At 41.3% G+C, this 18450-nt stretch overlaps 1 protein-coding gene across 4 annotated transcripts in view; it reads left to right on the forward strand.

The window, feature by feature from the left end:
* Positions 1 to 18450, forward strand: part of LOC148349024 (roundabout homolog 1-like) — a 112565-nt gene that overhangs the window by 36859 nt on the left and 57256 nt on the right. For all 4 annotated transcript variants that reach the window (XR_015847215.1, XM_088320668.1, XM_088320669.1 and 1 more), the window contains one exon: positions 2348 to 2674. Coding sequence is in view for 3 of the 4 variants with exons in the window: in XM_088320668.1 (XP_088176794.1) it covers positions 2348 to 2674 (327 nt within the window). In the remaining variant the exon portion in view is untranslated. The remainder of the gene's footprint in view (positions 1 to 2347; positions 2675 to 18450) is intronic.

Here is an 18450-nt window from a genome sequence, read left to right on the forward strand (position 1 = left end):
ATTTGTGAAGTTAATTAGGAAAAACGTAAAAACTGAATAAATATAACTAGTTAATATACTTTTAATTTTATACGTCTTTGAGACGGTCCCTTCTAGAGGTTTCTTCATTATTCCTCATGTTGAGGTTTTTGAGTATTTCCTTGCCCTCACGTGGCTTTTAGATCAGGGGATGGTGTCATGATAGTCCGAAGTTTGCAATAGTCTGTGGTCTGTCTATGATGACAGTTGAGTTACAGCCTCACCTACCTTCCCCGGCTGGATGTCTTAGACATAATTTTTGGCTGATATTGGTCAGATAACTATCGGCCTCATAATTGTTGTGTATCCCTGGTTATTAATGGGCTTTACTTGAGTATTTGCACACCTTCCCAACAGCCACACACAATAAAAAATGAATTCATGCTGTTTTGTCCCAACCGACCTTCTTCAAGCCAACATTTTTGCCCCGGGCAAGACTGACAGGCAAAGAAAACGCGCACGGTAGTTAGTGGGTGTGCAGTTGCTACCATTGACTTTCCCGGTTTTCACCGTGCATCGTGATTTTGCCGCCGGCTGGTAAGGATAAGGAAGGCCAGGTCCCGCGAGGCCTCACTTGACCATCCGGGTAGTCAGAGACCGGCCGCCACCCTCCGGCAGCAGCCCGGCATGATTAGGAACTGGGAAAAACAAGCGTGTTTGCTATGAACTTAGACAAAAGACCCGTTGGGTGTCTTTTTTTTCCCCTTTGTGGCTGGAAAACAGAAAAGCCGATCCGTTGCCGGGGTAACCTCCGTTGCTTTGTTTCTGATTTGGTGAGGTGCATTAATATTGATTCATTTTTTTAATAGATTCATTGTAAAAATACCGTTTCGATTAAAACATTTCAAAAATTCAGGTTCTCTACTGTTAATATTTGTAATTATATCTGTTCTTCCATTATAAAATAACAATATTTTTTCCCTTTTTCACTCTTCTTTCTTCTTTATTCCCCTCCCCAACAATAAGAAAAAAAAGACTTAAACAAGGATAAAAAGAATAAAATAAGAAAAAAGAAACGTAGTGTCATCGCAATGACACAGAGCCAAACAACCAAAGAAGGACCGTGACCACAGTCGACGTATACTTGAAGCTTTAATTCTTTATCGGAATGGTGAAAACTGCAAAAGTACATTACAATGAATTGAGACCATGCGTCAATACGTTCATGAAAAATAAAATACATAAACGTTACATCTGTCTTGTCTATCACAAGATATAGTTGTTGATAAATCATGGAAACATTTATAGAAACTTACGGCATTACCTTGTTAATCCTTCAACATGGATGGAGATAGAGTGGACATGCAACTGTCCTGTCAGCCATTGTGTGAGAATATTGATGAAAACCAGATTGCAGAAAAGGAAGTAACATGGAAAACCTGGATGTAGTATTATTTTACAACAATTTTCAATTCAATGCCGATATAAAAACAAAATATCTCTGTATAACACTTCTTAATGAACTTACATACGTTCTTATTATATTGTATAATTTTTACTATAAACACTGTTATTTATCAAAGGAAAACAGTTGCCCTAAGGGCAACACGAGAGAAATAAAATGAAAATAAAACAACAATTAAACTAAGAACAATATAAAAAAAAGAATAGAACATTATATTTGATGTTGAAAAAAATTAAAACATTTTGCTGACATTTGATTGAAAAAAATCCCTAACAATTCCGTAAATATACTAAAACATAGGTGTAAATTATTAATTGAATACTCGAATAAATGAAGAATTGAAAAAATAAGTACATTACGGTGCAACATTGTAAGAGGGCATTATGGGAATTAGTTCAGCCAATGTTGAGCTAATGTGGTCAGCAGTATTTGTCGACTGGTCATGGATTGCACAAATATGGTGATAATAATATTTCCAAGCAAAATAGTGTTGGTATGAAATCGGTATCAGCGAGAGCAGGCAATGTCCTCCAGACTGGGTAGAGAGCAACCAACGATTCTCTGGGCTGTGTTGATGACCCTCTGAAGCGTTTTCCTGTCTGCTTCCGTGCACCCGGCATGCCACACCGTAATGCAGTATGTTAGAATGCTCTCCACAGTGGTTTTGTAAAAGGACACCGGCAGCTGCTGTTTCAGATGATTTTTCCTGAGCACTCTCAGGAAATGGAGTCGCTGCTGGGCCTTCCCTACCAACGCTCTGGTGTTTGCAGACCGGGAGAGGTTATCGGAGATGTGCACACCCAGGAATTTGAAAGAGTGGACTCTCTCTACACAGTCTCCTGTTATAATGAGTGGTGCTGGGTTCCTGCCTTTCTGGCCACAAGTCTAACAGCATCTTCTTTGTGAAACTCCGTTGAACTGCAGGGTCTCGTCTTCGCCAAGAGGACTCCCCTCCCCGCATCGTGGAGCACCCCTCCGACCTGATCGTGTCCAAGGGGGAACCGGCCACGCTCAACTGCAAGGCGGAGGGTCGCCCGGCCCCCACGGTGGAATGGTACAAGGACGGCGATCGCGTGGAGACGGACCGCGAAAACCCTCGCTCGCACCGCATGCTGCTACCTAGCGGCTCGCTCTTCTTTCTGCGCATCGTCCACGGGCGCAGGAGTAAACCTGACGACGGAAGTTACGTCTGCGTGGCCCGAAACTACCTGGGCCAGGCCGTCAGCCACAACGCTTCACTGGAAGTAGCCAGTAAGATGTTACATTTTTTATTCATTTACAAGCAAATGGCCCGGCGTTGCATTGAAAATCCCCAATTTTCCTAGCAGAGGCCCCACAAAATAAGATTACATGAAACCAAATTTTTATCGATTTTGTTAGTATTTATCAGGGGCGCCTTCACATAAAACTAAATAGAAAGAGGTAGATTTAGATAAAGTCAATAAATAGATGGATGGATGGATAGTAATCAATTAAATAAGTAATATAATGAAATAATAATATAATAATAAAAATCTTTACAAGTAAATTGGCAAGGATAGTTAATGATGACTGATATCGACGCAGCTCGAACTGGCTAACCTAAAGAAGGTTATTCATCTAGTTTTGATGTCTACTCAAGTACTATATACAGCAGGGGTGTCAAATTCATTTTAACTCGGGGGCCACACGATAGAACAAACATTCTGTCAGGGGCCGGACTAGTAGATTAATGAGAAAGAAAAAGAGAGATAAAGAAATAAGAGAAAGAGGGAGGGAAAAGGAGAGAGGGCGGGACAAAGAAAGAAAAAGAGAGAGAGGGAGAGAGCGTGAGAAACAAAAGATAAAAAGTCGCGAAAGAGGGGGAAAAGAAAGGGAGAGGAAGAAAAAAATCTAAAGAGAAATAGAAAGACAGAAGGAGAGAAAAGAGAAAAGAAAGCGCGAAGGGCATGAAGAGAGAAAGAGAAAACAGAGAAAAGGAAAAAAGGAAGTCAGAGCAAAAAAGGTTAAAAGACACAGAGAGGAAAAGAGGCAAAGATCAACAAAGGAAGAGAAAAGAGAGACACAGAGAGTGAAAGAGATGGAGACAGAGTGGGAGAAAAGGAGTGGAAAAGAGAGAGAGGGAGAGAGAGAGAGAGACAGAGAGAGAGACAGAGAGAGAGAGAGAGAGAGAGAGAGAGAGAAAAATAAATATGTATAAGTACAGTGTCTTTGTGAGGGGCACCTGGCTTTGGCAACATCAAGTTGACATATTTCAACCTGCAGCTTGTTTTTCTCTTGCGCTTCTCTGTGTGTTGTCTCGTGTGCCAGATTCAATACCTTAGCGGGCCCGATCTGGCCCGCGGGCCGCCTGTTTGACAACTGTGATATACAGTATGGTCACTTGCCACATGAAGATTTAAAACTATAAAATGGTTCTCAAAACCCTGAAAAAGGACTACTTTACAAGATTTTTTTCTTGTACTTCCTCCAGGAAAAGTGAGTCTGGCGATCTAGTGCAGCCATATTTAAGATTAAAAATTAAACAATGTAAGCCACCAAGAGGCACCGTAGCTAATGAAGATCTGAAATAATAGGAAACAAACATACCTAAAAACATGTTTAGCCCTGTAAGGTTATTCCAGCTTTGCTGAATTCTATGGTACAGTGTTGAGTGCATCCATCCATTTTTGGCTCCGTCCATATTTACTGGAGGATTTAAATAGTTTTACCTATCTAGCTTAGAGTCACATAAGGCACGCCTCTTAAAGGGGCATGTCATATCTAGTTTGAAATTTGTGGGCTGTACAAAAACTGCCGAAAATGCTGTGGTTTGGCCATTTTTAGTCTCCGTTGTTCATTTTCTTCCTTGTTCTTTTTAGCACTCGTTGCACTACACCATACAGCGGCTCCCAGTTGTCAAATAATAATACTGTCTCTTTAAAATAAAGCATTCAGAAACGCACACGTATAATAAAATACTTTTATATACGTAAATAATAATAGTAGTGGAACCCTATTTAATATTTTCCTTCTATGAAATAACCCTTTTTCTTTTTTTTTCTTTATTCTTCTATTATTTCATGCAATCCTTGCTCTTACTGTAGTTCTAAGGCACCTTATAGTGTGGTGTGCCTTATATCAGGAAAAAATAAATCACAAAATACTTTTTATAATTACTTTTGCCTTGTAGTCTGGAAAATATGGTAATTTAAATAATAACAGTGCAAAACGATGTAGTATCTTCCATATGAGTTTTTGAAATAAAGTAACAGTATATAAAAATAATATATTTTTTCTTTATTATTCATGCAATTTCCAGTGCTAGCTATTTTCATGTCAAATTAAAAAATGGTGACCGTTTTTATAAAACGTAGCCTCATCTCTCTAAAGCAGGGGTGTCAAACTCCTTTTAACTCGGGGGCCACATGATAGAACAAACATTCTGTCGGGGGCCGGACTAGTAGATTAAAGAGAAAGAAAAAGAGAGATCAAGAAATAAGAGAAAGAGGGAGGGAAAAGGAGAGAGGGCGGGACAAAGAAAGAGAGAGAGGGAGAGAGCGTGAGAAACAAAAGAGATAAAAAGAGAAGTTATGAGAAAGGGGGAAAGAAAGGGAGTGGAAGAAAGAAATGCAAAGAGAAACAGAAAGACAGAAGGAGAGAAAAGAGAAAAGAAAGCGCAAAGGGTAGGAAGAGAGAAAGAGAAAAGAGAAAAGGATGAAAGCAAGTTAGAGCAAAAGAAGTTAAAAAGACACAGAGAGAGAAAGAGACAAAGAGCAACAAAGGAAGTGTCAAAGTTAGTCATTATTAAGACTATTTCGTGGCTGTATTTACACAGATAAAATACATATATATTGTTAAAAACTAACCGTGATACCAAGAGCAAAATTACTCACGTCCTCCATGATGGTTGAAGAGAAGGGAAAGAGACCCCGCCCACAACGTGGCGTGATTTATTATACGTCAGGGAAAAACAGCACACATGAGCACTTCACAATAAAAGAATATAAGATTGATAAACGTACAAGAGATATAATTAGACTGATTATTGAAACGTTGTTTTATGTGTGTGTGTGTGTGTGTGTGAGAAAGATTGTTTTTGTATTTTGGAATATAAAAGCGAGTTATTGACATAATAGAAAATTCTGAGAGATTAACATCCAAAACGGCCACCTTGACAGAGGAGAAAAAGAGAGACTCAGAGAGTGACAGAGACAGAGAGTGGGTGAAAAGGGGTGGAAAAGAGGGGGAGAGAGAGAGAGAGAGAGAGAGAGAGAGAGAGAGAGAGAGAGAGAGAGAGAGAGAGAGAGAGAGAGAGAGAGAGAAAGAAATACAAGTACAGTGTCTTTGTCCGATTGACTTTTCTTTGGCGACATGAAGTTGAACATATTTCAACCTGCAGCTCGTTTTTCTCTTGCGCTTCTCTGTGTGTTGTCTCGCGGGCCGGATTCAATCCCTTGGCGGTCCTGATCTGGCCCGCGGGCCGCCAGTTTGACACCTGTGCTCTAAAGCAAACAGTACAACGAAAAAGCATCCCATCCTTAACCGAGCATCCCGATGATCTCCTTAGATGTGTCAGTTAGCTCTTGTCTCCGGGGCGAATATTTCAGCGTGGTTTGGGAATTATAATAGCGTTTTTGTACGAGCTCCCCCCTTTGAATCCTCTTGAAAGAGAAGGGTCAAACGCTATCAGGATAATTAATGCTCGATCAGCAATTTGAGTCAGCAAAAGCCTCAAGGGGTAAGAGATCCTTACTCCAGATGAGTCGACGATGTTTGCTGCCAGATTTGAAGGTTGAACCGGAACATGAGAGGGACTTGTTGAAGATGCCTCCATGCGCGGTCAAAAATGGAGTGAAATAAGTCAAATATTGGATTAAAATGGTCTTCTTTTACTAACAGTTAAGCTTACTTATTTTAAGCATAACTCCTCTTTTCTATCCATCTATCTATCTATCTATCTATCTATCTATCTATCTATCTATCTATCTATCTATCTATCTATCTATCTATCTATCTATCTATCTATCTATCTATCTATCTATCTATCTATCTATCTATCTATCTATCTATCTATCTATCTATCTATTTCTATTTATGCACATCTCTCTATCTCTCTTTTCTCTTGCTTTTTCTTCCTCTCTTTCTCTTTATCTCTTCTCCCTATCTTTCTGTCTTTCTCTCTCTATGTATCTCTATATCTTTCTCTCTAAATATATATAGTATGTTTCTCTCTCTTCCCCTCCCTCTATCTATCTATCTATCTATCTATCTATCTATCTATCTATCTATCTATCTATCTATCTATCTATCTATCTATCTATCTATCTATCTATCTATCTATCTATCTATCTATCTATCTATCTATCTATCTATCTATCTATCTATCTATCTATCTATCTATCTATCTATCTATCTATCTATCTATCTATCTATCTATCTATCTATCTATCTATCTATCTATCTATCTATCTATCTATCTATCTATCTATCTACGCTCTTCCCATCCTGAGACCGAACATTAAGCCCACAGCACAACAAGGGGTGAGTTGCTCTCCCATGCAACCCTTTATCAGCAGAGAGGCCCAGCATCATGCACTGGTTTACCCCCTCCACATCATATCGTTAGATCCCACCTCAGGCCCCCCGCTGGCCGAAGCAGGCAACCCTGTAGCCTGGTTTAGCCAGTAATTCTTAACTATCCTTCACCAATTTACTTTATTTACTCCATTACTATTATTATTTAATTATACTACTTTTTAAATTTATTACCAATACTGTATTACTATTACATACATATTTTCATAATTATTTTTGGTATAATAAGACATTTTTAGTAGAATAACTCAAATCACCAAATCAACTAAGAATTATTTTTACTTGAAACTATTTTCAAATTACTGATGTTACTTACTCTACGATTACTTAATTACTATTGCATAAGTAATGTTACAGAAACCTTTTAAAATTAAAATATGAAACAATATGAAACAAATCAAAATGAGGTCAAATGCACAATATGAGTTTAAATAGATTAACAAATCTGTACATTTTTACATTTTTTTGCACTTTATATGAAAAGTTACTCCTCTAACTAGATCTACCGGTCGATCATTTTGCCAGTTTTATTTATTTGAATTATGTTTGGAAAAAAATCGCAAAAGTAATTTTCTAAATGATTTGTATTTATGGTACACAAAAAAATCTGATTGCTTTGTCATACATTTTTTCTCAATAATATATTTATATTCGAAGAATCGGTAGTTTTTTGACTGACAGATAAGTGCGTCATTAAAAAAATATTAAAAAGAAGAATATAAAGTAAAATAAAATAATACATATTTTTCTTATTTATTTCGAAAAATAAGTTGTTTTTCGACTGGCAGAAAAAGAATATATTTTCAAATAAAAAATAAAGAAAATATACTTATAATAAAATAATGGTAAATAATCTTTCATTTTTTCATTTTAAATTATTATTTTTTGTTATTTTTTTTGTTATTCAACTTAAAAATAAGTTGAAAACATATTGAAAGCAGTACTTGATAAGAATAAGAAAAATCATTTTTTTTAGATATTTTCGCAGTCTCATATTACCTTTTTTAAGTTTAAATTTTTATTTATTTTTTATTTTTAAACAAACTTAAATCCAATAAGCAAAGAGGAAAATACACGAAACTCCTTCCTCAGCCTGTAAATGTCACCCAAGACACTCAGCACATTTTCTCCCCGGCGGCGAGCGACTCTCGAGATTTCCCCCCCTCGGGAATTGAACACGTGTCCTCTTGACCTCGGCCACTTGATTGAATCACAAAGCTTTATTGAGGTGAAAGTAAAGTCGCAGCCTCTGGACTCGAAAGGTTATTGGACGGCGGTTCGGTCTGAGCTTTGGTAAGAGCGACGAATAAATGCTATTCCCCAAATTAATTGGACCTTGCCATTTGCCGGGAAGAAGTGAATCTTATGGCAGGGATGAAGGTCAAAGCATATCTCAAAGTCAACCTCTTCCTATCAAGAAATTACGAGAGGATAGAAAATTACTTATTTGAAGGATCATTTCCGGATTTTTTCTTGTAAGAAATAAAATAACAAAAGCAGAAAATGAGAACATTCAATCAATATTGCGGAAGGGAGTTCGTTTTGCTCATTTTATGGATCCTTTTCTGAATTTGCTGAATTTGCTGGTATTTTTTGTAATTCCATAGTTTAATAGACACTCAAAATAAAGAGAGAAGACATCAATAAAATGTTGAGCTTGTAAATAGAACAGTAGTGGACCGGACAAAATTCTGTACAATATCCATCCTGTTCTAAAGGTACTCCCCCAACTCTCTTTTTGTCATGAACCGGAACACAATAAGGACCCAAATGCGTGACGTTTCTCGCACTAGCTTTTATTTTACGGGAAATGGGTAGTCATGGGCAGCACGGCGGCGCAGTGGTTAGCGCTTGTGCGGCACAGTTCATGTCATGGGAACCTGTCGTGGGTTCAAATCCAGCTCCAGACTTCCTGTGCGGAGTTTGTATGTTCTCCCCGTGCTTGCGTGGGTTTCCTCCGGGCACTCCGGTTTCCTCCCACGTTCCAAAAACATGCATTTCAGGTGAATTGGCCGGTCCAAATTGTCCCTAGGTGTGACTGAGCGTCTGTCCCTGTGTGCCCTGCGACTGGCTGGCAACCAGTTCAGGGTGTCCCCTGCCCACTGCCCGGAGATGGCTGGGATGGGCTCCAGCCCCCCCGCGACCCTAATGAGGATAAGCGGTACGGCTGATGAGATGAGATGAGATGGGTAGTCATGCACGTTAGGCAGCAGTCTGGCGTTGAAAGACAGGAAGCCAGAGACCGATGGGATTGATACCAATTGCCCGAGCAGATATCGGACAGATGGGGTCGATACCGGACAGGACGGGACAGACAGGATAGATATTGAAACATGATGTGAATTTCCCTGCGGGGAGGAATAAATCATCTATCTATATCAGGATATCGAAATTCAACAGGACAAACTAGACGGGAACGAAAACTGGAGAGACTAATATACAGGACAAAAATAGACGGGAACGAAACTGGAAACCCATATTAAACAGGACAAAAAAAAAACGGGAACAGTACCGGACAGGAAATACCAACAGAAAACAGGACCGATTCAGAACCCACAGCTTGCGGGGCAGAGGTTCGTTGACAGACTGACAAAGGAAGAGGGAAAGCACTGAGCTTAAATAGAAGGAAAGCCAATATTTCAACGAGCCGCAGCTGGCGCCACACGGGCGGGGCCAATTGGGCGCCAAGGCAACGTGACACTTTTTTAATTTAGATCTAGGTTACAAAAATAGATCCACCTGAAAGAGTGTGGCTATCAAACGACAGCAACATGATTTAAAAAATTGACACATATGCAACTGTGTACAAGATCTCAATAATTGTCAAAATAATCCAATCCTGGACTCTCAACCAATCTTCTTTGCTGGTGTTCAATAGTCAAAATAGAATCATTTCCTTTATAGTAAGCAAGTAAAATAAAAACAAATATCTAAAAAAAACATCAAATAATTAAAAAAAAAAAGATTTCTGTCACGGTTGCCATGTCGCCCAATTGGTTCCGCCTGTGTGGCGCCAGCTGCGGCTCAATGACAGATTGGCTTTCCGTCTATTTAAGCTCAGTGCTCTCACTCTTCGTTTGTCGGTCCGTCAACGAACCTCTGCCCCGCAAGACGTGGGTTTTGACTCTGCGCTGTTTCCTGTTGGCATTTCCTGTCCGGTATTGTTCCCGTTTATTTTTGTCCTGCTTAATATCGGTTTCCAGTTTCCTTCCCGTCTATTTTTGTCCTGTTCATCATCCCTCCTTCCCCAGCCTGTAAATTTCACCCAAGACACTCAGAATTTTTTATTTCGATATCCTGTTTCATTATCAATCCTGTCTGTCCCCTCCTGTCCGGTATCGACCCCATTTGTTCGATATCTGCAATTATTTGAACTTAGCATACAATGTATTATTTCATATCCCTTTGATTAATAAAATGTAAGAACATTAACTATTGATTGTAAAAATATTTGAAAAAAAGGAAGTATCTTTAAATGCTATAGGTTTCGCTTCGAATCGCTTTCTTTCCCCTGCCCCTTGACTATTTTGCAGCTGCAACCGTTTAAGACGGCTGCTGTGCAAACTGTTTTGCTGCCGTGCACATGGCTGACTGCTCCCCGTTTGTCAATGAGCCCCCCCGAGGAGGGTGCTTATAAATCAAACGGGAACACGGGCCCAGGTGTTGCCAGTCAGTTCATGCACGGCTACCTGTGCAGAGCACGGATCGCGAAAATCATCCATTTGTGATTGCCAATGTGTATCTAATTGGTGTTAGCGATGATCTATTACCGTAAGTTACAGACTACGAGCTGCTACTTTTTTGGCCACAACATAAACACTGCGGCTTTGAATTAGGGCTGCAACTAAAAGACTGTTTTAACAGTCGAGTAATCACTGACAGGGTTGGGTAGGGTTACTTTAACTTGATTACTTTCAATGACTTTTGGATGACTCCAATACCAAATATGCTAATAAAAGACAAAAGAAACTAAATATGAATAAAATGACTCAATTTTGTGCAGGCTTGGGGAGTAACGGAATACATGGAACGGCAAAAATGATGTTGGCAAGCTGTTTGGATCTATTTTCATTTGGTTTCTGTCGCATTTTATGTTCGTTTTGCCGGAGATCAAAGAGATCAAAGCCAGGAGAGAAAGCTTACCACGTGTTGTGAGTCGTCATTTTATTCATATTTACAGGACCCATTTGCGTCGCATTTCTCACAAGTTTTTTCGGAAGAAAGAGAAAGGGTTGTGCCTACGATCCGGTGTTCGCTGGACGCGGGAAGCAGGTCGCTCTGATACTCGGATTGTGCTCCGAACGCGGAAGTGGACCTTCCGTGGCGAGCGATGGCGGTGTCGGGGACGGAAAAAGCGGGTCAGTACCCGGGATAGGAGAGCAAAAACGTGGTTGGGGTCGGAAGCGAGTCGTAAGCCAGAATAGGCGAGAAGACGTAGTCGGGGACAAAAAGAGGTCGAAAGCCGGGACGGGAGAGCAGACGTGGTCAGGATCAAAAAACGGTCGAAGCCGGGGACAGACAGGAGCAAAGAACGGGACAGGTAGGAGTCTGGGTCGAAAGAGGCTTGCCTAGTGTTTACTGAGGTTCGCAGACGGACTGACAAAAGGGGACAGACAGGACTGGGTACGAATACTGATCGGGAGCCAATCAGAACCCGTGGCAGTTCGCACCTAAAGGAGTGGTCACAGCTGAGTCACATCAGTAATCAGCTGCAAAGTCTGTCACACAAACTCTTTTAAAAACTGATGTTTGTCTTCTTAATGTTTCACAACTCACGTTTGTTATTCAGACCGCGTGCATTTTTAAATATGTTTGTCGGGCACCGTGTTGCAAAACACTCAAGCTCTCTTTTGTATGAAAATGGAAAATGTGCGATGCATGTCATTAAATTTGTATTGGCTTGAATGTGACTTGAATCTTACCAAGCTAAGTCAGATTCCTTTTGGTTCAACTGACCGACGAGGTCTTTAAATGTTCACGCGTCACTGAGGTACTGCCATGATAGGCATTGTCTGCTTTGCAAACTCTGCAAATAGTCTTTGTATCCAGGTTAACGTGCTATCAGAGGTTTCGGTACGCGTACCTGATGCTGTTATTTCTGTATGGTACCTATTGCACAGGAGCCTCTCTAAGTAATAATCCTGTGAGATGCTTTACTCTCTGGGAAAAATGTGTCCAGGGACAAGAATTGATAATGGAATTCATTGTAGAATATTTCTATTATCGATTTCTGTCGACTAATTGTTGCAGCCTTACTTTAAATACCGTGTGGCTTTTCCAAAATGCATGCGCTCTAGACCAAAACACAGCTGTGACATCTGGAGACATTTATGAGGTCCTTCTAGAGGAGGAATTGGTCAATTATTATTATTATTATTATGTTTTTGTAAACATTATTCATGTAATAAATAACAAGAGGAATACAGGTTTGACTGTACTTTATTGAATATTCACAACATGCTAAAAATGTTTTAACTTTTTCACCTAGAAATCAAGTCCTCAATTTATAAATCCAAACAGTATTGGAAGTTAGCTATTGAAAACGTTAAAAACGAAGTCCATTATCCCAGCAACCACCAATGACAACAACACAAAAAGATGAGTCTGTATCGCAATCTGGCACCATTTCCTTGGTGCTATTGTTTAGAAATATAGGGTTCACATTTTACACGACCCAACCTACATTTTCGTTTTCTTTTAGCTCAGTAGTAAATATGTGCTTGTCTACCTGACTCACCATCTTGAATAAGTGACCTGTATTGTTTTATACTGAAAAACAAACATTTAATAAAAAAATATCCTCTATAAAGATAAACAAGTAAAATTTAACTTACTTTCGAGAGATGGGCTTCAAGAGTTAGACTACCTTCCACTCCTTGGTAGAAAGTGGCTGAAAAAAAGCAATCCAACCAGTTTCTCAACCGCATCAAGCTTCCTTATTCCACTTTCTTTTCAAATGAAACAGCTCACCGTATCTTCACACCATATTTAATGGATGCACAAGATATTAAACAATAAAAATGTCAAAGTTCTTTGCGTGCTGGAGATACAGTATTGTATGTTTACACACAAACTAGGAAGAGGAAGCCGTATTTCTTCTTTGGGGTGGGTGCTGGGTAAGCTCTCAGAGCGCCACACGCCGGTAGCAGCGGAAAGAAGCACTACAGTACTGTCCTGTACTCTGAAAAAGGAGCACAATACAAAATCTATTTTACAGCAATGTCCTGAAATTTTTTGCTACCCCAAAAAAAAGGTCAAATATACCATTGTTCATAACTCGAATGTCCGTAAGTAGGGAAGCATCTGTAGATAGTTTTGAAAAATGTCTGCGCTATCAGGTTAAGGCTAACTCGATTGATGCTGTAACACTTTTGGGAAGTCTTACAGCGGAAGCAGAGCACTGCATCATGGGATCTGTAGTTTGAGAGTTATCTGCGTTTCATAGAGCCGGGCCATTATTGTATATTTTATATAGTTATTTAACAAGCCGGATATAATTTTATGCCGGGCCGGATGTGCCCCACGGGTTGTGAGTTTGACACCGATGGATTAGGGGCTCAGTGTCTAGCAATGACATATGGTCACCAGCAGAGGGGTTCATCTCTGGTGAGTCACAGATAATTGTGAATTCACATTTGTCCGTTATCGGTTTGATTACTATTTTACTGATACAGCCTTGCATTCCTAGTCCATTCATTCATTCATTATCTGCACCGCTTATCCTCAGTAGGGTCGTAGGGGTGCTGGAGCCCATCCCAGCTGTCCTCGGGCAGTGGGTAGGGGACACCCTGAACTGGTTGCCAGAAAGTCGCAGGGCACACAGAGACAGACAATGCATACTGTCACAAGCCAGTAACAGAGACAGGACCCAGTAGCGTTCGTTTACTCACTTTTATTGATAAAGAAGAGAGCAGTGCTTGCTTCCACGATCCGATGATCGACGGACGCGGGTAGCAGGTGGCAGGAACGCGGAAGTGGCACTTCCGTGTCGACCGAGGCTAATCATAGGCAGCAGGGATACTGTTCGATATCTGGGACGGGAGAGCAAGGCAGAAACGGGTCCAGAAACAGGTCGCAACAGGTATCAGGCAGGAGAAACAGGGCAGGAAAATGTCGGAAGGTATAGAGCTTGGCTAGCTGGGAGCATAGGTTCGCAAACGGTCTGACAGCTTCCTCTTGGAAGCCCGGGTTTAAAAGGAGTCTTTGAACCAATCACACAGGTGCCCTGAATCATAACACATACCTAGTTATTTTGACTTAAATAAATACATATACAAGGATTGGCAGTCAGTTTCTTTTACGTGGAATTTCTATTCCGTAGCATGCGTTGAGTCTTCAAAAGAAAGCAGTATGAAAACACGCCGCTAATTAGGCGAAGGCATTAGCATGATGGACGCGTTCAGCAGAGCGAAGACGGCGGATGGTGAGATGTATACCGACTCAGTCGAACCGCCGCTCTGACAGCGTTAGCCGGGACCCCCGGAACGCCTTTGTAACACCTTCGGAATACTCTGACCCCCCCTCAAGGTTTCATCCGGATTCGAATAACGAGCCTAGGAATGCCGCGGAGAGAGACAGTCGGATTTTCAGAGGTCAAGGTTCTTTTTCTTGCAGCCCCCTCCTCACGTTTGCTAATGACGTCCCACTTCAAACGGCTGTCACCGCCGCAGACAACATCCTGCTTGTCGACTGTCAGGATGAAAGGCAATCAAAGTTGCGAGTTGGCCTTATCTCGGAGAAAATGTTTTTTTCTGAATATGGATGAGGAGTTATGTGAGAGCCGTTTGAGAAGTAAATTTAACTGGCTTTTCACATATGCTATGGCACATGCACAACTCAGTTGTCACAAGCCAGAAACGGAGACAGGACCCAATAGCCTTCGTTAAACTCTGTTTTATTGAAATAGAGGGCAGTGCTTGCTTCCAGGATCCGATGATCGTCGGACACGGGTAGCTGATGGCAGGAATGCGGGGATAGCTGCTCGATAGCCGGGACAGAAGAGCGAGGGCGGTAAACAGGTCCAGAAAAAAGGTCGGCAACAAGTATCAGGCAGGAAACAGGGCAAAACAGGTCAATTGCCGGGACGGAAAAGCAAGGCAGAAACGGGTCCAGAAACAGGTCGGCAACAGGTAACAGAGCAGGAGATTGTCGGAGGGTACGGTGCTTGCCTAGCAAAAGCGTAGGTTCGCAGGACGGTCTGACGCCGGTAACAGGGAGTCAGAGGGTTTAAAAAGTGGCAAGGAGCCAATCAGCAACCAGGGCTGTTGGAGCCAAGCCTGTATCTCAGTAATCATGACAATACAATACAGAAACAGTCATACCCATGCAAAAGCACTACCATACTATCTCTTACAAACACTACTATGCCTTCACACACATACTACTATACTCTAACACACATACTACTCTACGCCCATATACATACTACTAAAGACTCACACTATTATACTCACTCTCACACACTACTATATTCCCATACACATACTACTATAGAGTCTCACACTCCTATACTCTCTCTCTCACAGTTTCTACCCTTTGTCACACACTATTAAAACAGGACTTTTTCACACCGAGAGTTATCATCCACTCACCTTTCGTTGTTGTTTTACTTTGAGTACTTTTGCTAACCATGGCGATGCACGCTTTTCTGTGATGTTGTACAGTTCGACATAAAACTGGAGTTACTCCCATTATTGAAGTATGCGTGAGAGAGTATAATAGTACAGCATGTCACGAAAGTGAGTACACCCCTCACATTTTTGCAGATTCCTTTATAATGTTTAATAGAACAAGACTGAAGGAACATTACCTTGGCCCAATGAAATCTGCGTAAAGCTCATATAGTAGTAGTTTATTTTTCACCCTAAAACAACTGAAAATATAGCCATCAACAACTAAACTTCTGGTGACAAAAGTGAGTACACCCCATAGGCACCACACCCCTATACGTCCAAATAAAGCACTGCAGGTCATGTCACCTCCAAAATACCATGTGACTTGTTACTCTTTTCTAGGTCTTAGGTATGAATAGGGGAGCAGGTGTGTTCAATTTGAAGTACACTCTGTCAAACCGGTCACTTAAACTCCCAACATGGCACACCATGGCAAAGAACTCTCTGGGGACCTTAAACAAAACTGTGTTACTACATAAGGCTAACTTCGGCTCCAAGATGATTGCCAACACCCTGTAGTTGAGCTGCAGTACACTGGCCAAGATCCTCCAGCGTTTAAAAAAAAAATCAGGATGCACTCACAACAGGGCTTGTGTTGGATTTCCAAAGAAGCTGAGTGAACGTGCACAACGTCACATCCAGATGATATCTAAAAAAGATAGGGGCAGGAGTACTGCCAGCCTTGCTGAGGATATTAAAACAGTGGGGGGTCAGTACTCTGGAAGTACTTAGACCGTACACTTCAGGAACTTTCACTTTAGGGCGTACTCACATTTGTTGCAAAAAGGGTTTAGTTATATTTGAGTTTTTTTGAGTTTAAAATAAATTCACACATCTATAATAGCTTTACACAGACTCCCTTTTTGTGTCAAAGTGATGTTTCGTCAGTGTTGTTCTACTACACTCTAATGAAATCTCTGCAGAAATGTGTGGGGTGTACTCACTTTTGTGACAAACTGTATATGCGAGAGAGTATAGTAGTATGTGTGTGGCATCACATTCATGTGTGTATGAGAGTATAGCAATGTGTCAAGAGAGTAAAGTGAAGTAAGATGTGTGATAGAGTCTGTAGTGGTTGAAATACAACCATATTACCTGTAGCAGTTTCCCAAGAGCTGTAGCACTATGTCATACATTTTATGGGTAATGGATCTGGCATTAGTGAGATGCAGGCGAGGCTTCTTAGAGTTGATATGTAGCTACAGCAGTAAGTCGAACCTGCCGCTCCACTTTGGTTCGATCCCCTGACACCGCCTCAGTCTCTTACCGGACCCATTAACAATCCACGGAGCACCAAATGGCGAGCACTATTTATTTGCGTGTCACTGACCGGAACGGACACAGGACTCAATTGCATGCGTTTCTCAGATTTTATTGAAAAAGAGTGAGAGTTAGGCTTGCTTGATTGCTGGATCCAAGGACTGGCGGAGAGCGGGATCGAGCAAGGCGGGGGTGACACTTCCATGTCGGAAGAAGGCAGGCGGGAATGGCACGTCGTTTGACCAGGGCTGGAGATCAGAGGCGATGTCGAGTTCGTAATAGTGATCGTAGGCAGGCGGCAGGCAGAACAGGCGTAGTCAGGTTCAGAAATGGGTCGAAAACGGGGATCAGGCAGAAAACAGATATAACAGGGTCGGAGTCGGACGGAGACGCTCACTGAGTGAAAACACAACAGCTTGCAACGATCTGACAAAGTTTGAACTGAAGTCGGGGCTTTTAGAAGGGTGTGGCCACCAATCAGCTTGACCGGGCTGTTGGCGCCAATCAAGCTGCCACAGGTGTTCCAAATACTGCAGGGGTGGCCAACCCGGTCCTCAAGAGCCGCATGTCCTGCATGTTTTTGGAGTTTCTCTGTTCAAATACAGGTGATCCCAATCACCTGGGTCATTATCAAGATCCCGCACAGCTTGCAAACAATATTAAAATTTGCATCACCTGAGAAACCTCCAAAACATGCAGGACATGCGGCTCTTGAGGACCGGGTTGGCCACCCCTGAAATAGGGCAATCATGACATTGCTCTCCTCTGACTTTATTATGAGTTCGATTTAATCGATAGTTACTTTCAATGTAAAGAGCCGCTAAACTACTTGCTATTGCCTGCTTTGCAGTTGGTTTTTGGTAGACACATTGACTTGTGAACTCAGCCCCACTGTTTGACTGACAGCAGACCAGCCGATCACAGACATTCACGCCCACCCAACACCCACACACAGGCCTCCGCCCCCAGGATAGCAATTGCTGTGTGTTGTCTTCCCAGAACACAATGCACAAAGTATAGAAACCAAGAAAAGTAAACTGCGATAAAGCAAGAGATTACTGTATTCTTTTTTATGTATGGCAGCTATTTGAGTTTTCCAGGAATGTAGCTTCGTATTATTTTTATCTCTAACTTTATTTCATTTTATCATTCTTCCCCCATTTGGAGACAGTCTGACAGAGACAGACAGTTCACTTTGGTATTGTGCTGACATAGATTCCATTTTGAGTTTTTTTGTTTTTTTTCAGACAAGGCACAACATTATTGTTAAAAAAACGGAAGAGGGTAGCTCCACCTAAAACATGGAAAAAAAACAGCAGTAAGGGAAATACTCCAAAAAGCGAGGAAGGAGCAGAAAACACAAGACGCAAAAGCTTCATGGCGAGATGGCTCGAAGGGGAACAAAAAAGATGAGAGCAAACCCACTCAAAGTCAAGTTTGAAGACGTGAGCGCGGCTGAGAATGGAAGTGGGGGCTGTAGGGGGTTGGGGGGGGGTTTGCTTTAGACTTTCAAAGGCGCTCGGTGCAGCTTCCAGAATT

Source organism: Urocampus carinirostris, chromosome 17 (assembly GCF_059441175.1).
Source record: "Urocampus carinirostris isolate Australia breed hairy pipefish chromosome 17, RoL_Ucar_1.0, whole genome shotgun sequence".
Lineage (NCBI taxonomy): Eukaryota > Metazoa > Chordata > Actinopteri > Syngnathiformes > Syngnathidae > Urocampus > Urocampus carinirostris.